The sequence below is a fragment of the Oryzias melastigma genome, linkage group LG9 (assembly GCF_002922805.2).
Source record: "Oryzias melastigma strain HK-1 linkage group LG9, ASM292280v2, whole genome shotgun sequence".
Classification (NCBI taxonomy): Eukaryota; Metazoa; Chordata; class Actinopteri; order Beloniformes; family Adrianichthyidae; genus Oryzias; species Oryzias melastigma.
This window is the reverse complement of record NC_050520.1, coordinates 13372542-13395430: the sequence shown is the minus strand read 5'-3', so window position 1 is coordinate 13395430 and position 22889 is coordinate 13372542. Positions and strand designations below refer to the sequence as shown.

General features: G+C 38.0%; 2 protein-coding genes across 3 annotated transcripts in view; one reads left to right on the top strand and one right to left on the bottom strand.

Annotated features, from left to right (window-relative positions):
- Window positions 1–7695, bottom strand: part of LOC112137725 (tetratricopeptide repeat protein 16) — a 9091-nt gene extending 1396 nt beyond the window's left edge. Inside the window, exons 1-8 of the mRNA XM_024260183.2 lie at window positions 7281–7695; window positions 6799–6962; window positions 6572–6662; window positions 6362–6499; window positions 5877–5977; window positions 4756–4882; window positions 4361–4575; window positions 4000–4286 (exon numbers count right to left, since the gene is read on the bottom strand). Coding sequence (XP_024115951.1) covers window positions 4000–4286; window positions 4361–4575; window positions 4756–4882; window positions 5877–5977; window positions 6362–6499; window positions 6572–6662; window positions 6799–6962; window positions 7281–7313 — 1156 coding nt within the window. The 5' untranslated portion in view covers window positions 7314–7695. The remainder of the gene's footprint in view (window positions 1–3999; window positions 4287–4360; window positions 4576–4755; window positions 4883–5876; window positions 5978–6361; window positions 6500–6571; window positions 6663–6798; window positions 6963–7280) is intronic.
- Window positions 7696–10818: 3123 nt separating this feature from the next.
- slc2a8 (solute carrier family 2 member 8) overlaps window positions 10819–22889 on the top strand; it is a 16891-nt gene continuing 4820 nt past the window's right edge. The window contains exons 1-9 of one of the 2 annotated variants that reach the window (XM_024260187.2): window positions 10830–11180; window positions 12302–12464; window positions 13090–13296; window positions 14883–14982; window positions 19682–19893; window positions 19969–20118; window positions 20862–20970; window positions 21051–21203; window positions 21563–21708. In XM_024260187.2, the coding sequence (XP_024115955.1) occupies window positions 11092–11180; window positions 12302–12464; window positions 13090–13296; window positions 14883–14982; window positions 19682–19893; window positions 19969–20118; window positions 20862–20970; window positions 21051–21203; window positions 21563–21708 (1329 nt within the window). In that variant the 5' untranslated portion in view covers window positions 10830–11091. Of the gene's footprint in view, window positions 11181–12301; window positions 12465–13089; window positions 13297–14882; window positions 14983–19681; window positions 19894–19968; window positions 20119–20861; window positions 20971–21050; window positions 21204–21562; window positions 21709–22889 lie in introns of both variants that reach the window. The other variant, XM_036213754.1, reaches the window with a different exon arrangement.

The window sequence follows — 22889 nt, the reverse complement described above, 5'->3', positions numbered from 1 at the left end:
AATAGAATAGAATAGAATAGAATAAATTAGAATAGAATAGAACAGAATAGAATAGACCAGAATGGAATAGAACAAAATAGAACATAACAGAACAGAACAGAATAGAGTAGAGTAGAATAGAATAGAATAGAAAAGAGCAGAGCAGAACATAATAGATTAGAATAGAATAGAACATAACAAAACAGAACAGAATATAGCAGAGTAGAGTAGAGTAGAGTAGAGTAGAATTGGACGGGATGGGACATCACAGAATAGAAAAGAATAGAACAGAATAGAGTAAAGTAGAGTAGAGCAGAGCAGAATAGAATAGAATAGAATAGAATGGAATAGACGAGTAGAATAGAATAGAAAAGAATAGAATATATGCTTTATATAGGCATAAGAACTAAAGCACAATTTTACTAAAACATAATGATTAAAATCCATTAAAATTGATCTGTAAATAGTTAAATAAATACATTTCTATTCATTTTTAAGAGCATTTTTTTTTTGCAAATCAGCTATTTCAACAACTGTTTTAAAGTTGAGTCATGAGATTATAAATCCAGGATCCACGACTAGAAAATTAAAGAAAAAGCTTCAAAACTGCATTTGAAAAGCTAAAAACTTTAGCTACAAACCCTTGAGAATTAGTTGGACATTAAGCTCCTAAACTGTTTTAAAGTTACCTTTAGGTAGAAAGTTCACTACAGCAGCTTAGTTATTGGAGGATTTGATTTAATTCTACAGAAAAAATGTAATGTGGTGGAGCTGATACGGCATAGCTTTTTCTTCAAGAAGTATCATTGCTTTTTGTGACTCTTTCCTTTGTGTTGTGTCATCACTCACATGGTAAAATGTTGCATCATCAGCAAACAAAATGCATTTTAATACTTTGGATACATTTGTAATATAATTAATATAAATATTTAACTGTTTGGGGCCCAGGACAGACCCTTGGGGTACCCCGCATGTTATAGATTTTATGTTTTTCATTTGTACAAACTGTTTTCTGTTCGTTAAATAACTCATTATCCATTGTAGGGTGACTCCTCTGATGCCATATTTACTCAGTTCTTTCAGTAAAAGGTTGTGGTTATGGTGTCAAATGCTTTTTTGAGGTCTATAAAAATGCTGATGAGATGTTTTTTTTTGGTCAACTGCTGTGGATATTTCTTCAGTTAAATCCATCAATGCCATTGTTGAGGAGTGATTTGCCCCAAACCCATACTGACTTTTGTTCAAAATATTTTCTTTTTTACTTTTACTCTTTTTACTTTCTTGTTTTTTGGTTGCCTTGAACTTTTTCTTGAATGTAGAATAAAACAAGTGACTGGAGAGTTTGAGCTAAATGTTGCTGTTTTTGGTGCTACGGTAAACATCAGCGTTTTCAGTGAGCAGCTCCTACTGTCAGCATCCTCACAGGAAACTAGTTACGTCTTTTCTGGTCTGGTTTTGTTGGCAGAATATTTTTGCTTATTACAAGAGAAAATTTGCATGACTGAAGATGTGCTGTCATGAAAGAATTCAGTTCATCTCAGTGAAATGTCACCTGCTAAATATGAAAAACAAAATAAAAGCTGGTGTGGTATCAGAATACTGGAAACATACGAGTAGTTCAAAGAAACTCTGAGTACCAGATAAGAAGAATGTGATCGTTCATCTGAGAGCAAAAACACCTTCAGATCCCTGCTTCTCCTAACGGTGTTGCTGTTTCTTTACAGCTTCCACAATACAAAAGATCAGGATGACGTGCGAATTCAGAGAAGACTTGAAGCATTCATCACAGGGCTGCCACCATTAGTCGACTAATCGACTATTAAAATAGTCGACATAGTCCTTTAATAGTCGTTACTTTACATTTTATGGAGTCAAGATGTAGTAAAGTTGAAAGTTACAATGCCATTCTGGTAATTTTCTGAACAATTTTGGCATTTATTAATTTTTTTAAGTTATTTTGGAGTTTAGCTTATATTTCAGTTACATGCTAGCTGTTTTTCATCTAAAGGCTTTTTTCAGATTTTTAGGCTAATTAGGCATCTAACTAATATTTCAGCATCTTCAGCTATCATGATTAGCATTTTCAGTGCCAAAATTCAGCTAACAGCATTCGCACTAGTATTATCGCAGGTAATCCTATACATCTAGTTTTTAGTTCGTTTAAAGCTAATAATGGCTAAGATGAATGTTTTACATCCAGTTTGCACATGACCAGATTAGTCAACTATTAAAATAATCGTCTGTGGCAGCACTGATTCATCACCACCGAAAACTGTCTGAGCGCTATAAAAGTGCTTCTCACACTTTGCGCAACTCCAAGCGCTTTACTTTTTTTTAAGTATATTTTTCTGAACAGCGACTTTGCGGGTCTTACTCGGTTTTGGTCAGTAAAAAACTGGGGCAAATGTTTTTTTTCAGGATCAAAGGTTGCAGACCTCTGGACTACAACAACTGTTGAATCTAATGTGTTGCATGTCTACTATATGCATGACTGCAACAATGTCTATTTATGAATATGAGTAATTCAGCTGTCAAGAAGATGGAATTGATGGAAAATTAATTGTACAAGAAAAACAGAACACTGGAACGAATGTGAAAATGAAGCAGAAAGAAGATTACCAAGAGCAGCATGTCAACAGGCAACTCAGGAAAATCTGAAATCAGGAATAACAGACCACTGCAAGCAAGAAAACACATCCTGGACTGGGAAAAGGCCAAAGTCATCCGCACTGAAGAAAACAGACGGATCATTTTTCAGTCCCAGGTCACCAATCTAAAGCTAATTTGGCTGCTTTTAATCATCTCTTGTACTTAACTTTGCTTTAATACAATGTTTTGGACTTGAAACAATAGTAAATGATCACATACTATTGGAATAAGGAAATAGATTCATTCATTTTTAAACAATTTATTTTAATGTCAGACAATTCCAAAAACCCAATATTTACATGGAAGGACATTTATCTTTAGGAAAACTATGTATAAGAGAATTAAGATCATGTTATCAGGTTTAAATTTCAAATACCAAAAGTATTTTTATATATTTAAATATAAAACAACTGTCGGCTGCACGGTGGCGCAGTGGTTAGCGCTCTTGCCTCACAGCGAGAAGGCCCCGGTTCGACTCCCGGCTGGGACCTTTCTGTGTGGAGTTTGCATGTTCTCCCCGTGCATGCGTGGGTTTTCACCGGGGACTCCGGCTTCCTCCCACCGTCCAAAAACATGCTTCATAGGTTAATTGGTGACTCTAAATTGCCCCTAGGTGTGAATGTGAGAGTGAATATGTGTGTGATTGAGGCCCTGCGACAGACTGGCGACCTGTCCAGGGTGTACCCCGCCTTCGCTCATCAGTTGCCGGGATAGGCTCCGGCACCCCCACGACCCCGGAAGGGACAAAGCGGTCAAGAAAATGGATGGATGGAAACAACTGTCCTCATTCATGGACCGTTTTTTTTAAAAGCCACTTCCTGCACAATAACAAACTTTACTTCTAATATTCATAAGGTCTCAGTTTCTATAAATCCCTTGGCACAACAAATAATACACTCTTCTCAAAATGCCGGCTTGAATGTTAAAAGTTGTTTTGTCAGAGATATTTTGCTTTTGTTGATTAAAATAAAAAGTGCCACTAAATTGAAAAAAAAAACGTTTTCCTGGTAAAATACTTTTTTCATTTATAGTTTTAAATATCAAATAAATAATAAATGACTAGATTGTATCAAATTAGGTAAAAGGATGTGACTGCATCGAATGATGAGAAACATTATTTATGTATTGATTTACGGATCATATATGGAGATGTGTATCAAATTAATGTGAGAGGAAAAGACACACAACCATATATAAAACTGTTAATCTGAGATGATGACAGCTGTAAGCTGTAAGCAAACTCCACCACGTTGGGTTTGTGTCCGTTATTAAATGATTCTGGTTCTGAAAGGGTCTGAACAAAGGACAAATCTCCCCCAAGAGTGTGTGCGTTGAGATGGGCATGCACAACACTTGTGTGTTCCTCCTCACCTCCTCGGTTGAGGTACAGAGCCGCCTGGCTCTTCTCCTTCTCAATGGCCTGGTTCAGAAGCTGTGCAGCTTCAGCGTGGAGGCCTCTGCAGGAACACTGGACGGCAAAGTCATTGAAGGTCAGCGCCGCCTGAAACTTCACCTCTTCTTTTAGCGAGTCCTTCAGCTCAGACTTGGTCCCTGCTATGCTCTCCAAACCCCCTCCAGTCTCTTCAGTCAGCTCCGCCGCTTGGACCAGATCCTCCATGGCTGCTGAGAACTCCTTCAGACGGCGATACAGAGTCCCTCTGAGAAACAGAGAATTCCTTCATCCCAAAGACGCAGGAGCTTCCCGTCACCCTCCACAACACTCCTGCTATACCTGAACAGGTAGAGGCGTGCATCCTCAGGGCTGTTCTGAAGGCCAACGCTGCTCAGACAGAGGGCCTCTCGCAGCTCCCCGCGCACGGCTCTGACCACCGCCTGCAGCCGAGCCTCCTCACTCGCCTCCTGCAGCTGCAGCAGCAGGGCTGCAGCGTGCGGACATGCTGGCTGCAGCTGCAGCGCCAGCGTCACGTCACGGTAACACTGGAGCGTCTGGATGGGGCAGAAAGGCGGTTGGATCAATCAAGTTTGGGCATCCACTCATCAAAGTTTGTACTTTTATCCTCTACTAGGGAAAGTAACGAAGCAGTGTTTGAAGTCCAAACCCCAGTGCAGGGGGTGGGGGGGGGCTGTGTGCTCTGATGGAGGGATTTTTCACCAGCAGGTTCTGACCTTGTTCTGGACTTTGTGCAGCCGGGCTCTGAGGACATAAAGGTCAGATGTGGGACACTCGGTTATCCAGTCGTTCAGCAGCTGCACACAATCGTCATGGTGACCCAGAGCTGCCAAACAAGCAAGTCTACAACAACACAATGGACAAGTAATGACAATGGTCAAACTGCAGAGGTTAACTTCATAGTTTAGCTCATGATAGAGTTAATAAACACTTTAAAGTCCTCCTCTGATGAGAATCCTGTTTTTGAGTTTTTAACATGTCTGTGTGGCTTTTTTCTTATGAAAGAGACCAAATGAAATAAGAAATCATTTAGTTTTTGCATTTCCGAATGCTTCTCATTTTAAATACTTGTCAATCAAACTGTTGCAGATCAGGGGCGGGGCTCAGCTCAGCTCCAAAAGCCACGCCCCCTCAGAGGAGATTTTGGAAACAGGCTTCAGATCAACATGAAAAGTAGCTTTTTAAGACCTTTAGATTGTGAAATTTTGAATAAAAATGTAAACAACATAAAGAAGGATTATGTGGCCTTAATCCTGTCGATAGACTGTGATGTATCATTGATTCTCAATTTTTTGTCTTTTACTTTCTTTCTCCTAAAGTGTCATTTATGACTGATCTTCTCTTATGAAAACCATCTCCAAAAGTTGACTTAGTTTTTTCATTGTTAAAAAAAACTACATTAAATCTGAAGGAGAAAAGCACTTTTCTCCTTCAGATTCTACTGGAATTACATTGATTGCATTAACGATTAAAAAGTTACAGTGTGTTAAAGATTTTGTGTTTAAGCGATGCCTCAGATTTTAAAGGGTCAAATTGTTTTTAAGCAATGTAAGCAAGTTTTTAAGTAATTAAGATTAATAAATGCAAGTCTAGACATAAAAAAATAGGGATGCAATGATTTACTTTCTCTACAATTCAGTTCAAATCTTGTTTTTTGGGTCACAGTTATGTTTTGGCTCAACATATATGTATACTACAAAACCAAAACTATCATCCAGAAATGATCACATTTTAAGTTGTAAACAAGACAATTTTTTACAACAATTTTTCATAGAGTTTGAATGCAATAACAAAAACCCCTTCTTGTTTCAAAATAAAGTTACAAACAGAGTTATACCTCTTCACTTCATAAATCCTGCAGCCTGGCTTCACTTCTGCAGCGCAGCTGAAAGCCTGCAGAGCCTCAAGGAAAAGGCCTTGATCAAATAAACATTGACCCTAAGGATCACAAAAAAATGTCACGTTTGTCTGTTCATGCAAGATTCTGAAGAAAGCGTTTCAATCCAAACAACAGCAGAAAAAACCTGAATTACACAGTTATTCATGGTTATAATGAGATGCAGATACTGTGGAGAACAAATTTACGGAGAGAGATGTGACTGTAAATATCACTGTTTCATTCTGTTACTTCATTATTAGCAATGAATCTGCTGCATCCCCGATATATATGAACATGTTTTTTATTTTTTAAGTTTAGTCTCTACAAATAAACCAAACAATACAATTAAAAAAAGTTCTAACTGATAAAAAAATTTAGCAAAAATATTTCTCTAAACACCACAACGTCATAGTTGAAGTTTGTAGTCATGTCCAGACTCCCACCTGCATGTAGAGGATGAAGGCCAAGCGGTCATCAAAGGCTCCAGGCTGCAGAAAGGAGGCCCGCCTGTACAAACCCGCCGCTGAATGGAAGTCACAGAGCTGCAGGAGGGCCTCAGCCTGACTCACATACAGCTGAGGCTGAGACACAACCAACATACAAAGTTACCAAACCACCACGTGCAGTCACGTGGATGAGGTCAAAGCCAGCACCTGCCCCGGCTGCAGAGTGACAGCCTTGGAGAAACAGACCACGGCCCGCTCGTACTCTGCCCTCAGCAGCGCCTGGGCTCCGTTTGAGCAGCTGTGGAGACAAACGTCAGACCGGCAGAGACTCGTAAACACACTTCTGAAGATAATCTCATAGCAGACTGAGACCTGACTATGATTGGACCACAGATGAAGAATCTAAAAGTCTGGTTTCTGTCTTTGGTCCTTACTGCTCTGCAGCTCTTCTCTGAATGATGACCCCTGCTTGCAGCTCCGCTCCTCTGTTGTTCTTTGTACGGGACAGGAGGACTTTGTTGTTTTCAAACAGCTGCTTGACCTCTTCATCCCATCGCTGCTCGGATGCTGCAGACGAGAACAAGCTCTGCCTCCTGGCCTTATGGTCCACAGAGGGAGAACAAATTGCATAAAGAAAACTAATATTCATTTTAGTTAAAATATATATTTTTAAATTTTCATCCTTTTGATGTTTTTTTCCAGTAACAGTTAAAGATGATCAGACAAAAATAACAGTTTACTTTGGATACACATGATCAACTTTGAGCAGTTGTTTTATTTTTGACTGTCAAAAATAGTTTTACCTTTGTGACCTTAATTGTTGTGGAAAAACATGAAATATCTATTTTACTAATGCTCACAATTATTATTATTATTTTGGTTCATTTATTTTTTTGCCTTTTGCTCTTTCTCTTACCGTTTTGCCTTTTCTCTTATCTGATGAGTCCATCAAGTTTCACGTATAAAATAACTTTTAAAGTATATTTGTTGGTCAATAATGTTCTAGTTTCTATTTTTTTCGTGATTCTAGTTTCCATGAATCAGCTATTTTAATTTTAATATTGTACTTCCGGTGTTTCTGCGACAACCGCCGAAGCATAGATGCTTTTAATTTCTTAACTTTACGTTGCCACGCCCATTCTTCCGGTGGCCCTTCTGAATTTACGTTTTACGATAAAGCCACAAAATGAGCTGCGTGTGTTTTTTAAGAAAATGAAACGTGTGTTCAAATAAGTGTGCAGTTTAAAAGAAGTCTAAAAATAAAACTTTCAGAGAAATTAGTGACGAAGAGCTCTCAACTCAGCAGGTCTGCCCCCTGAAACCCGGAAGTGACGTATGTTTCAAGGATTCCAGATGCTCAAATGACCCCATGAAGACCTTTTCTACCACTGTGAATTCTTTCTTGAATTCTGGATCCAATTGGGACGTTTTATAAATAGAAAATTAAGCAATAATATTATAATACATTTAAACAAATTGTTACATATTTTAACTCAGATGATGAATAGGTTGAAAATAGTAAACAATTGTTACTGCTCAAATCTAAATTTTACATACATAAGTGTTGAGTTAGAATGACTATTCCCAGATTTAAAGGTTTATGATAGAGTTCTTTCAATTTTATTAATCTTAAAAAAAAAATTAATACAACCAAGTTATGTAATACTTTTTTGTTTGATAAATAATTCCCTCTCTGGAGATTTTTTTGTTTGTTCTAATGCCCAAGTATTCCTTTCTTTTCTATTAACAATATGGTTATTTTTTTATTTCGAATTTTTTTCATTTTGCTTGCCATGTTTCCATTACCTTTCTGGAAACTATAACTGATTTTATTTTTGACAGATGACATTAGCTATTGATTTTTTACGGACTGCTTACAGTTGTTATTTGTATATTTGTTTGATGTTCAATAAAGTTTTTCTTTTTTTACAATGGCCCCATGAAGACAGGTTTCAAATAAGGATTTTTTTCTTATGCTAATTGTGCAAAAATAAACTTCTATATGGCTCGCTTTTTAAGTGTCTATCTGTCAGTCTGTCTATTTATCTATCTATTTATCTAATCTATCTATCTATCTATCTATCTATCTATCTATCTATCTATCTATCTATCTATCTATCTATCTATCTATCTATCTATCTATCTTTTTTTCCTTCAATCCATCTATCCATACTATATAATAATAATTTATGTCATGTCATAAATACTGGATAATATAATGAATAAACCAATTCCAATTCTTGAAAAACTTTATTCATATCGGTAAAATGCATAAACTCAAACGGCTCAACAAGAAAGATATTGATACTTTGAAAAGAACATGAAATAAATTTGAGTATGAATGAACTTTATGTTTCCTGCTCCATTTTATCATTCTATTAAAACATGCTTGGTCGAACATGCAATTTAATTTTTCTCTTTACATGATTGACATCTGCTGATAATAAAAACGTTAAGATTTCATGGAGCAAGTGAACTGGAATCAGATTCATATAATATTTTTCAGCTGTCTTTGATGTATCAAAGACTTCTTGTGGAATTCAAATAATTATTTTTTTTACAGCCCATATGTCTTGCCAGCTAAATTTTTACTTAACTTTTTAGTTTTTACAAAAATAATGAAAAAAAACATACCAATGTACAGAAATGTAACATTTGGGGCACAAGCTTGAAAAAAGCCCACCCTTGACATCCTCTTTCTAAATACTTATTTATCTTAATTAAAACATTGAAATATTGTAAAATTGTTTTACACAACAGTGACACATACAGTTATGAAAGTTGTGCAGGGGTGTCCCTCGGGTTGTTTTTGCAGGATTTTGAGTAAATTATCTGCTGATAATACTGATTGTTCACATTGATTATTGATATATTTTTAAAGCTTGTGTAACTTAATCAATTTCTTTCCTTCAGATAATAGGATTGACTTCCAGGTGGCATACTGACTTTTAATGAAAACTTCATAATGAATTAAAAAACACCTTTTCAGAGTTTCAGAAGAAGAGTTGATGGCTTATAAAGCTGAAAGTTTAATAAGCAGAGCTTAATTTTGTTGCTAAGATGTTATATTTTTGTTATCTCAATATATTTTACTTGATTTATTCCCAAACACAACATCTGACAACTAGAAGTCACTTTAATGGCGAAAACGTGAAAGCTGATAGGTGTCTTTTCTTTATTTTACCTCTGTAACTTTAAAACAAATGAAGCTAGAAGGAAATCAAATTATGGAAATCAAACTATGGAAATCAGACAATTATAAACCCCATTTAGCTTCAGTTTTTTCTGTTCTGTTTTCTATTATGAACATTATCTTTCATTCAGACATTAAGACCTTTTGCTGTTTTTTAAAGATGGAACTAAAATAGTTATTAAATATAGGAAATGTGAGTTACTTTAGAGATTGTTATTTTAAAAATGCTCTCAACAGCACATGAGTTTTATATTCATGTGGATTTTTTTATAATTAAACACAACATTTGGTGAGAATATTGATGTGAATCTCTTAGAGAAGGGAACATTGTTTAATATGTCAGAGGAAACCTTTTTTTTCAAATGAAAGTGGTTGGTATAGTGGTTTATTTTTAGGCAACTTTAGAAAAATATTTGAATTTAGCAATTTATATGAGAAGGAGTAAAGTGGGAATTTTATATTTCTTTAAAAAAAAAAAGAACAAAAGAACAATAGATCTAGCTCATTAAACTGCTGTACTAAAAATCCTAATGCTGGACAATATTTTTGCTCTTGTGCAGATAAGATATAAATGTTGATACTACTCATAATTGATCAAATGCGCTTTAGCTCTAACAAATTGTGAAACCCAAACAAAAGGCCAGGCCTATATCATGATCTAATATTTAAATAACACTGAAGGCATTAAGCAAATAAAAAAAGGTGGCAACTTGATTCTTGATTGAATGAACACTTTATTACAAACTCATGGTCCAAATAACAAAACCATAGAAACAAACGGGGCAAACATTCATAAAATGTACATAGAAGAAAAATGCTAAGACCAAAAGACATAAAAAACCAAATAAAAACACAAATTACATATTTAAAAACTGGGATATAAAATGTGTCCATATACCAATACCTGCAGACTGGGGATTGATAGTTTATTTAAGAATGTTGTGCTTTACATTTCTTGATTATTTAGATAACATATTAAGGACGTCAACATGGTTTTAAAACAAAGTGGAAGTTTGAAGTCTATTGAATTCTTAAAAGTTTGAACATATATGTTAAAGTTTGCAAGAGTTTATAGTTAGGCAATGGCGTTTTGGAAGGATCGGATGCTTTTCCCACTAGTTTTTATCAATGTAAAAAAACGGCAAAAAGGGAGATTATCCAAGCGAAAATGTTCTGAAGGAGCTTAAAATAAACAAACAAACAAACATTTAACATTCGTTCAAAATTTGTTTTGGATTTTATTTTGAAAGGAACATGCACCGGATTTAGCTGGCGCACGCGGCGGTCAGCTGACCTCCTTGTTGACAAAGCAGATCCGCGCGCGGCAGAAGAGGCAGAGGTAGTTCTGTCTGCCGCGGTGGTGAGTCCGGGCTGGGAGCTTCAGAAGGAGCGCCGTCCACGGGTCTGGTTCCGATCCGCTCCCTCTTCCTAAAGCGACTCGTGCTCTTTCGGTACTTTGAGTTCCTGCCTCGCCTGACCGGCGGTCCATGACAGAGCTGAATCCGGGGAAGGAGCAGGGAGCGCGGCCGCCGGTATGGACAGCGAGAGACGGAGGCTTCTGGACGCCGAGAGCGGCGACGAGACCCCCACGGGGCTCATATCCGAGCAGGACGCCTACCTGAGGTGGGTCCAGCGGAACATCACGGGTCATGCGCTCCAACAGGTGCGCCTGATTTCCGCATGTGAGCACCTGGTTCGGAGCTCTAGCCTCATGTGACCTCCATGACGTTTAGTGCAGCACATACCTGCGAGCTTACCTACAGGAAATGAAAAGTGCCGTTTTCCCAAAACACGAGACCAGGAAAAAAAACTAAAAAAAATAAATAACGTATTTTGTCAAGAAATCTCTTTAGCATTATCCAGATAATTAAATTTTGGTGGTAAAGTGAAGTTGATCCACAAATCGTCCTAAAAATACATGTAAAAACGGCAAAGCCTTAAGCAAGAAGTAGTATATTTTAAGTTTATTTTAATGGGCATTACTCTAGACTTGCGTATATTACAGGAGTCTGCAACCTGCAGCTCCAGATCCACTTGTGGCTCTTTGATCCATTGTGGCTTCTTGGACAAACGTAAGATAAATCATGGAGACTGCTGATCCAGACATGTCGACCATCAGAGTCAGCAGCTCCTGATAATGGCTGTCTAACCAAAACTATCTAAAGAAAACAAATAAACAAAGCCTGAAAACTAAGACTACCAAGATCCAAACTAAAATAACAAAACCCAGCAGTCTAGCACTGCTGAGGATAAAGAGGAGAAAAAGAAAAGAGAAATAAAATTGTATTTTTTTTTAAAGTAAGGTTTACTTAATTAGCATTTATTTCATTTAGATTGGTTAAATGTATAAATTGATGTCTGAGGTTCACATAGATGATAAACTATGTAGGTTTTTACATCCCTGTTGACCTGAAGACGTCTTGTTTGATCAACTCTACCTCCAGAATGAACAGATTTAAATGTAGGGCAAAACTTTGGAAAAATGTTTGATCTTTTGAGTTAAAGGAAAATATAATCTTATGCTGCTCAACATTGGTTACCAACTCCACTGAGATGATCCTGTTTAGAAAATTTGAAAATTCGTTTTTAAAAAATCCCATTTTGAGAGATACTATGTTTTAATATACATTTGCTTTTGTTACTTTTATACTTACTTTTTGCTAAAAAATAAAATGTAAAATCTGAAAATCTGTTGCTTCACATAAGCTGCAGAGTTTCCCAGAATGTTCTTTTTCTCTCCACAGTAAGGTGAAGAATGTGAAGCTGTACCTGGCCACCTTCGCCTCCGTCCTGGGCCCCATGAGCTTCGGCTTCGTGTTGGGATACAGCTCCCCCGCTATCCCGGAGCTCACCAGGATCTCTGACCCCCGACTCCGGCTGGACGACGTGCAGGCCTCCTGGTTTGGGGTGAGATTTCTGGAGGCTGATTTATAGACTCTTCTCAGCATTTCTGTGTGCTGCACCAGCACATTTTTGCAGTGGTTTTAAAGTCCTTACAACAGAAAAAAAACAGGTGACAAATTCAAATTGAGGTAAAGGGGGCAAACTATGAAGTACTGACAATGTGATTGAGACCACAGTTATGTCTTTATGTGATACAACACAAGAAGGGATTTTTTTTTTTAAAACACGTCAAAGTACATTTATGTTTTCCAGGAAAAAATAATTCTGGTTGAAGACAATCTTCACCAATCTACCACCAGTTTACAAAACATTAAAAAAGAAAAAAAAAATTAAATGAAAGTGATGCTTATAAAACGCCCAACATATTTTCTACATAACAAATAATCTATTTTTCAGACACTATTTTTTTTTCCACTGCTCTAGGGTCACAATGATTTGCATAAAGAAATGGTCAGAAATGCATTTTTAAGTGTAATTTTCTTTATATTTTTCCTCCATCATCAGAAAAACACCACAAGAACGTGTTAGAAACACTTTTCATCTGAGTGGATCTTTAAAGTGAAGAGTTGAAATGATCATCTCTCCTCAAGTCTCCTTGATTAAATATGTTTGTTGTTTTTGGTTTCAGTCCATCGTGACGTTAGGAGCAGCAGCTGGGGGGCTGGTGGGGGGCTGGATGGTGGGGAGGATCGGCAGGAAGCTGAGCCTGATGCTGTGCGCTCTGCCCTTCGTCTTTGGCTTCACCATGATCATTGCAGCGCAGAACATCTTGATGCTTTACATCGGCAGAGTTCTCACCGGCATGGCCAGCGGGGTCACGTCTCTGGTCGTTCCGGTAAGACTCGTGTACACTGTCATTTAAACAGGGGTCCCCAAACTACGGGCAGATACACCAATCGAGAACCACATAGAACGTGACTTTCTATTCCACCCTTCTGCCGTCTGAACTATGACGGGAGAGGAGAGAATATTTTTTGGTTTAATATTATTTTATTATTTTTCTTCTGTACGTTTTTTTGTATGTCTATAACTCTTCAGCTCTTTCAGCTATTTAATTTATTCAGCTATTAAAATATTCAGCTCTTTTTATGCTAGCTTTTTAAATGTTTTTTTCCGGTACTAAGGATTTCTGGGCTAGTTTGGGGTTTAGCAAATATTGTAGCCACATGCTAGCTGTTTTGGCTTATTAAGGTTTTTTTTCTTCAGTTTTTTGGATAATTTAGAGTTTAGCTAATATTTCAGCTTTATGCAAGAGAACCTGTTCACAGCAAAAAAATATGGCGTCCGAAAATTAATGGGTGGAAGTCCCTCCCCCTGCCGGAGCTGGCCACAAAAAAATATCGTTTTAGGCTTTCGACTTTTTTCCCTTTTTTTCTTTCTTTTATCGACTCTTTTTGACAATTTTTCCCCGTGACACTCTGTCACAGAGGAAAAAAAGCAGAATTTCACGGCTCCAATCAGCTGATTTACGGAGAAAAGATAGTTACAGTTTATTCTCATTCAAAGGCGTAAAAGCTGATAGTGCTAAAAATGTTTTAAAATATCATTTTGAAAGGGTTTTCTAATGTTTAGGATTCCGCTTACGCAACCGGCTACAGTTACGATTTCCGGTTCCGGTTACAGATTGATTCTGACGCCGTCTTGCGTGTGACCAGAGGACCCTCGCTTTATGCTAGCTGTTTGGCTACATTACACATTTTACCAGTTTGTTAGGCTCATTTTGCTAATATTTTAGCCTTATGCTAACTGCTTTGGCTAAATTAGACATTTTACCAGTTTTTATTATATTTTTTTTTTGGGGGGGGGGCTAATTTGGGATTTAGTTAATATTTCCGCTACATGCTAGCTGTTTTGGCTAATTTTGATTCTTTTTTTAATTTTTTTAGGCTAATTTGGCATTTCACTAATAATTTAGGTAGCTTTTAAGCTTCAGCGTTTTTTAGCAATTAGCTTTAGCCATTTCAGCTTTTATCTTAAGCTTTTTTAGGTATCAAATTTAGCGTCGTCATGTATTAGCTCTTGAATCTTCAGTGGCCACATTCAGCTTACAGCATTCACACTAGCATAATCACAGGTAATGCTATATATCTGGTTTTTAAAACGTTTTAGTCTTTGTTCTATGAAGATTACAGAAATTAATTATTTAAAACTTGGCTATGTTTGGCTTTCTGGAAAATCATAAATGTTTACAATTAGATAATGATTGTTGCACTTTTTCTGTTAGCCTACAAACTGACCCCGGCCCCACATCAAAGAAGAAAACAGTTATTTGGCCCTCACAAGAGAAAGTTTGGGGACCCCTGATTTAAATGAACACTGTGTGTCTTTGAACTACCTAAAGCTCAGAGACATGTCCATTTGTTGGGCCCCAAGTCTCTACGTCAGCTGTAGCTATTTACACTAGTTTCTGTCCTCGCTCAGCTGTACATCTCTGAGATGGCTCATGAGAAGGTGCGGGGAACTCTGGGCTCCTGCGTGCAGCTCATGGTGGTGCTCGGCATCCTACTGGTTTATTTTTTAGGTAAGTAATCGTTGCTTTCTACAACTTTTAAGGCTTATTGAGTAATCTAAATGAGTGACATTTCAGATTAATTGTTGGTTTGATGAAGATCCTCCTTTCTTTTGGTTAACTTCTTCGGTTTCCTGCTTCATCACTTTGTTGATCACTCTGCAACAGCAGGCAGGTCTGTAGTATGTAAAGAGATGTTTAATAACTGCTCCAAGCCTAGATCGCCACCATCATCAGAGGTGGTCAGATCCCTCCTCCTTCAGGCTGTGTAAAAGTGACTCCTGCTCACTAATCTGGTTAACTGCATACCAGTCATATTTGTTCAGACAGTCATGCTGCCTCCTGTTATTCTCTCTGTGATGCTCAGGGGGGGGACTGACCACAGTCGCCTCATCGTACTCGAACCTGATTGGCTGCCAGAAAAAGCTAAAACTACGGGAAATGGAGGCAATACACTAAAAGAGAAATTCAGTCCATAAATGTAATGCATTTTAGGAAAAAATTACAAAGAGAAAATTTGCTCAAAGAGGAAATACAATTCTAAAATCCTTTTACTTCCTGTTTTTGACCCAAAGTCCTTAAAGTTGCAGATATGATTAGATGGGTGATATATAGGTACCAGTATCGGTACCAGGCGATATTTGCATAATTTGAGATTATCTGTATCCGTCCAATATCAAAAATTCTCCCAATATTAACCACTCATGTTTTCTCTTTTACTTTGATGTGGCGTTACAGCAGGAAATACAACCCTTAAATATCGATAGTGGTAAATATCGGCTATCGGTCACACTAGCAGGGAAAATTTTGGTTATCGGCGTTGGCCGGAAAAAATTTAACATTGGCCTATCCCTGGATAGGAATACCATCACCTTCTTTTGTTCTCAAATTTGATTTAAACTCTGATGCAGTTCCTCAAAAGACCACTGGAGGCAGAAGAAGGCAATTCTTGAATGAGTCACATTCTAAAAAGTCTATTTACAGAGAATACATATGGAGTCAAGTCGTTTGATGTAAAGTGCTTTATCTCATACTCACGACAACTCTGGGGCCAAATTTTGTCATTTTTAATTTTATTAGAACTTAAGTTTGAGCATATTTAAGGACGGGTCCTCTGACTGACAGAAGGGTGGAGCCTACAGTGTCAGACTGTTGTGTATTCAGTAAGTACAGCTCCGACATGTTGTTGTTATTGTCACTTAGCAATTACTTTATAATGAATATGAATAATAAGTTGAGATCAACAGATATTTTTCTAATGGCCCACTATGTAGAAAAGAACACATCTTTATAAAATGATAACATTTGGACATTAACTTCTTTCACACCCACTCACTTCATCTGAGTCATCACTTCAGCCGTTTCTGAATGACACACAGTTACAACAGATACCCAGCTTCCAATTCCCGGATAGATGTTCTCAGATACCAAATAAAACTAGGAAATTATTTGAGTATTATCCAAAATAACATCATTATAGCTTTGTGGAAAATCTGTTTTTATACTTCCTTTTAATTCGTCAGTGTGTCACAGGACTAACAAACATAACCTCCACCGCCACGTTTTAGCCTCTTTGGTATTTATCTGCATTTACTCTAAGACCTAAATGACAAATTTGTAAAATGTGATGTCATTTTTAGAAAATTCCTAGAATCTGAGGTAAATAACTGCTAAAGGAGAAAAGAAGCAGATGATATTTCTGTTCAGAATCAAATAAGTCAAAATTCTCTGAAACATGCCAGCTCGGAGTGGAAACGGCTCATGAATGAGGTTGTTGTCTATGTGGAGAATTCCTTTAATGTCCATTGGATTCACATAATGGTATTACCTGCAAATCTGAGACTGAACTTTCCCTTCAGTTTGTCATTTAATCCCTGCGAGTCAAAAGGAAACGGTCCAACTCTCTTTTAAGCTACTTGTTTGACGTCTTCTCTCTTTATCTTCACCTTCGATTGTCTACGATTGTACTTCAATACTATATTAAAATAATTTGTATGTCTGCACCAAATGCACCGAATGCCGTCTTTGTTTTAACGTGCGTCAAAGTTGCCTCTTGACGGCGATCCAAAACTCTGTTAACCCGATTCTCCCGACACGTGTGAGGGGAGCTTCTGTCAGAAACTTTTCTCTAACTCGTCATGGAGGACTTGGATACTGAGTCATCAGGTTTATTTACTCCGAAGAGCTGAAAAAAAGCGTTGGTGCATGTCTCCGTGTCTTGGTTCAGATCTCCCATTGAGGAGCAGCAGCTCATTTTTTTATTTTTTTTTTACTGATCTGAGAAATGATCTAAAAACATGACACAATCCAAACTGTGAGTTTTGTGATCCGTTACACCTCTAGTCTATCTATACCACAATGGAATACATTTGAACATTTTTTCATTTTAAAATGTTTACATACATCTATTTTTTTTAAATATCCCAGTTTTCATCATCAGAAGAGAGTGGATTCATGAATATTCTTTATAAAATGTTCATACTTACTTTACTTTGACAAATAGGGGATGCCGTATTTGGCACAGAAAAAAGTGTCTGAATTGCATTAAAAACCACAGCATTGGATGGTCCTGCTCTATGTAGTCTTTTGAAGGTTCAGGAGGAGTGAAGGAATTCAGACGCAGCATTAGTCTTCATGTAAAAGCTGCTCAGGCCCATCGATCAGCTGTTTCCACCCTTTTACATACCAACCTTTTTATTTTTGTACTTCCTATTAAAAACGTATGACCAAGTGTTTAACAGGTTTAACCGGTTCTTCCCAATAAACCAGCTGCTCGTGCCTGACATGTTTAATGTCTTCTTTTGTTGGCAGGATTTTTCTGAACTTCCTGTTAGCATATGTGTTATATTGTCCACCACAGAGAGGCTTGTGCTCCAGGAATTTTAAGGTGCAGAGGATAGCACTTAGCTGGAATCACAGGGATTACCGTGGCAAAAAATTTTAACGTGCCATTCCAACCCCCAATTTCGTCATGGCAATATTTGTTTTTGTTGCCGGTAATAAGACAGATCCGTTGTTTTGATGTACCAACAAAACTAGTGACATTACAGTAATGATCTAGGAGTATTTGGCACGTGTCTTTCATTGCATTAAAACTAGAGAAGTACAGTGAAGTTTGTGTGTGCTTTAGTAATGAGTTATCCATTTCAAACATCTGACAATGTAAGGTGTTACATAACTGACATCAAAGTGTTGAAATCTCTCCCTGACCCTGTAATGACACACCAGAGACATGTAAGGTCAGAGTTCCAGGACCAGACACTAAACGGAAACTTAGCTTTGGGGTCTAATGGGCTCAAGTACAGTACAGTTCACCTGGTTTGAGTGCCACCTAACTGGAGACAGATCAGTTCATCAAAGCCACTGGATGTATAGTTATGCTGTCAAATTCTTTATACCCCACAGCAGACTAGTGTTTGTATTGTTGGTCTCTCATCACTGTAGAGCAGAGCTGCCAGACACTTAAACTCCTACACCTGAGGGAGGACATCATTACCAAGCTAGATGAGGCTTTTCCATCTTTTGACGTGGTTTTGCATGGATGAGCTGATTGTCATTTACACTCCTGACTTTATAACACAAAGAGGACTGCATCATCTGCAAACAGCTGAGACAGAATCCAAAGTCTCTGATTGCTAATCTTGTCTGCAACTTGGCTGTTCTGGGAAATGCCGTCTTTGACTCTGATCACATATCCCAAAATGTGGCTGTGTGGTAGTGCTGCCACACGAGTCAAATCACAAAAATCGACCAATCACCAATTATATTCACAGATTAGTCGACTAATCCGGTCATAGGCAAAGTGGACGTAAAGCACACATCTTAACCATCATTAGCTTTAAACTAACTAAAAATAAAGACAATTAAGATGATGGATTATTAAACTTTAATGAATCATATAGCTTCTGTCCTTCATTAGTTTCTGGGATTAAAACAAGATTAAATCAAATAAGTTCTGCATCTGAAACAAAGGAATTATTTTTATAAGATAAAGTTTGGTCTCACTGACTCAAATATAACAAAAGTAAATTTTTTGGTGCTGAACACTCACAACTTTGCCCAACTTTACTTCACTCTGACTCCATATAATGTAAAGTAACGACTAATTGACTATTTTAATAGTTGATTAGTTGCCTAATCGTGGCAGCCCTACTGCGCGGTGACCTAAATGCAAGCTTTTCAGAAGGTCTGACAGTTGAATCTTTACATGCTGCACGGTGGCCGTGGAGGTTTTAAGAATAAGTGGAAAAACTCACAGTGACCAGACAATTTTTCTCTAAAAGTTGACATTGGTCATCGGCGGACTGGGCAGATTTGAAGATCATGTGGTGGTAGTCCAGTGGCAGGCGGGGGCCATTTTGAAATCAGGCGACAGCTGGGCGTCCACAGGGCGGATCGCTGGCTCTGATTGGACGATGTGCAAATGTCTCCGGATGGCAGCTGTCCATCTCAAGTACCATCGGCTGCCTGGTGGCCCGAGAGGATGTAAAGAGCGACCAGTCTGCACGCCTGATGGCCGCCCAACTACCACTCTCATGACCACGCCAACGATTTCCCAAAATTCAAGTGGTGGCATGAGATCTATAGGACTCTGCTGATGCCTCTCCATCGCGTGGTGGCAGTTGTCAATGCTAAACATTTTTAAGAATTGCTGGCACCAAGTCAGGGGTACTAATGGTTGTTGGAATTTTGTGTCCACCCTCTAATGCAGGTCTCTTCATGGATTGGCGCTGGCTGGCCATCTGCTGCTCCGTCCCGCCGTCGCTTATGATGGTCTTCATGTGCTTCATGCCTGAGACGCCCCGCTTCCTGCTGTCGCAGGGCAAGAGACGGGAGGCCGAGGAGGCGCTGCGCTTCCTGCGAGGGCCGGATGCTCCTGTTGAATGGGAGTGCGCCCGCATCGAGGACGCCAGTGACAGTCAGGTGAGATGATGGATGGGAACCCCACGATGTGAGGCGTTGATGCTGAGCCTGACGGTCTCTGTTCTGTCTCCTCAGGGGACCAGTTTCCACATTTCTGACCTGAAGGACCCTGGAGTCTACAAACCCCTCATCATTGGCATCATGCTGATGGTGTTTCAGCAGATGACCGGGGTCAATGCCATCATGTTCTACGCTGAGAATATTTTTGAACAAGCTCATTTTGAGGTAACAAATTCAGCTGGATTAGTATTACGTCTGTTGTCTGGAAATGTCTTAGCAGAGTGAGGAGTCCATAAGAAGTCAGTCTGCTGAGATCTAATCATATCTATGGTCAACTTGTTTATAGTTGTTTCTGGAAATTTCAGTAAAAAGGATTTTTGGCTCCATTTAAAATCACATTTTAATAAAGTTCTAGTTTTTCATTCACTTTTTTCTGTAGTGTTGCACTTTAATGAAACATTAATGCAATTGTTTTACCTTTTTTATGTTTAATGGTTTATTGGCTATGTTTAACAAAAATAGAAGTTTGTTCAAACTGTTATCTTAGTTCATTATGACACATTGCATCTAGGAAAAAAAAGTATTTTCTGGAGTGTAGTTGCAAGAGCAAAAAATGTCTAATCAAGAAGAAGTAACCCATATATAAGTCGCTCTGGAGTATATTGAATTGAATTTATTTATTTAATCAGGACAGATATAAAAACATAGACATACTGTAAATATCAGGAACATGCCCATATTATAAAGCTTTTAGCCATGGATAGTTTGCAGCTTTTGTCCTTTGCTGGACTTTCTTTTTAACCTTAAAATATTTATATTTATTGAAACAACACAAACATGTAACATATTAGCTGAATGATTATCAGCAAAATAATTATTGAAATGCCAACAAAGTCTTTCTGAGCACAGAAGGAGAGTAAAGTTGTTGTAAATTTTCTGTTCTTTTTATTTAAACATGAATCTTGCAGGAGAGCGACCTGGCCTCGGTGATTGTGGGTCTGATCCAGGTGGTCTTCACTGCAGTGGCAGCACTGATTATGGACAAGGCGGGCAGGAAGATCCTGCTCGTGATCTCAGGTATACTGAGCGTTACCTCATCAGCGTGCAGCGTTCAGATCTGTCGTCTGAGGATCCTGACTTGATTCTCTTCCTTCTAGGTGTCGCCATGACGATCAGTACTGTTGCGTTGGGGGTCTATTTTCACTTGATGTCCAAACTCGGCAGCGCTGTCACTGACACTGTGAGTGTCGCTGCTGAACAGCCAGACCTGTCCTGGCTGGCGCTGGCCAGCATGGCTGTCTTCATCTCAGGTGGGTCTTGGACTTTGGTGTCGGGATTGAAGTTAACCCTTTAACACCGGAGCTCCAGTGTTTCCGCTCTTTGATTTACTGTAACTTTTTAATTGCTGGCTCACGCCGCTTTTCTCCTTCAGAATCTACTGGAATTACATTGATCGTGTTGATGGTTTAAAAGTTACAGTATGTTATAAATTTGATATACATTGAAAATTGCTCCCATTTGAAACCAGCCTCCTGTGGTCATTTGAGGAACTGCAACATTTAATACTTCCTGCTTTGCTTCAAATTCAGGAACAGAATGTGGGGGCTTCCTTAGACTGTACTGGTTGAAATTGAAACGACACAAGTGTTTTGACGCCGCTTGCTTTCAGGGTTTGCCATCGGCTGGGGGCCGATCCCGTGGCTGATCATGTCCGAGATTTTTCCCGCCAAAGTCAGGGGCTTTGCCAGCGCCATGGTGGTTCTGTCTAACTGGGGCATGGCTTTTGTCGTCACCAAAACCTTCCAGGACATGTTGGTAAGTTCTTCAGGATTTTCATGTTTTTCTGCCTTGGCTTAAAAAACCAAGTGTTCTGCAGCTTATATTTGTTGGATTCATGTTTCTCTTCCATTAGTGGTGACATGTTTCAAGGAAGAAGATTTTATGTCCAGTTGCCATGATTCATCTTAAAAGTATTGGTCTATATTAATACAGGAATTTTTAAAAAATGTATTTATTTATTCATTTTTTTTCAAAGGGTTAAGAATCCAGAAGATGCTTAGCCCAAATGTGGTTTAGGCGATTTAGGCAGCGGGCACGGCGCAATTTATGCAGCAAGCTTGGTGCGGCGCGTCAACCAATCGGAGACCCAGGTTTGGGCGTGATGTTTGCATTGACTAGAGCAGGAGTCTGCAACTTTTAACAGTAAAAGAGCCATTTGGGCTCGTTTTCTACTGATCAAAACATAGAAGGAGCCACATAGTCTTACTTTAGTCTTTAAGAAATTTGAATTTGCATCAAATAACTTGTTTTTTAACAATAATAAATATTAATTATGTCTTTTTTTTGACACGTACAAAAGCAAATGTGTAAAAAGAACCCACCATCTCTCAAAATGTGATATTATGTAAGCTTCTTTTCAAAATAAAAGACGCTCTGTACCAAACAGGATCATCTCAGTGCAGCTAGTAACCAATGTTGTGCAACATAAGATAATATGTGCTTTTAACTCATAAAAGATCAAACTTTTAACCAAAGTCTTCTTTCCATATAAATCTGTTCATTCTGGAGGTAGAGTTGATCAAACAAGACGTCTTCAGGTCAACAGGATGTAAAAACCTACATAGTTCATCATCTATGTGAACCTCAGACATCAATTTATACATTTAACTAATCTTAATTAAATAAATGCTAATTAAGTAATCATTAATTTAAAAAAAATGCAATTTTATTTTTCTTTTCTTTTTTTTTCTTTTTCCCCTCTTTGTCTTTTGATGTTCACTCTGCTCCAATATATGAAAGACTTGATGTCACAGAATTCCATCTAGACACAAATAATAAATTCTCCTGCATGATCAGTTTTCAAACTGCTAGTTGTTCTGTGTTTTCAAATGACACAACTTATAAGTCGCTTTGAAATCTGAGTGTGATTGGTCAAAGTTCAGCTGCTTTAACTTCAGAGTCTGAAAGCTGACTTGATGTTCATGGTGATGTGTCAT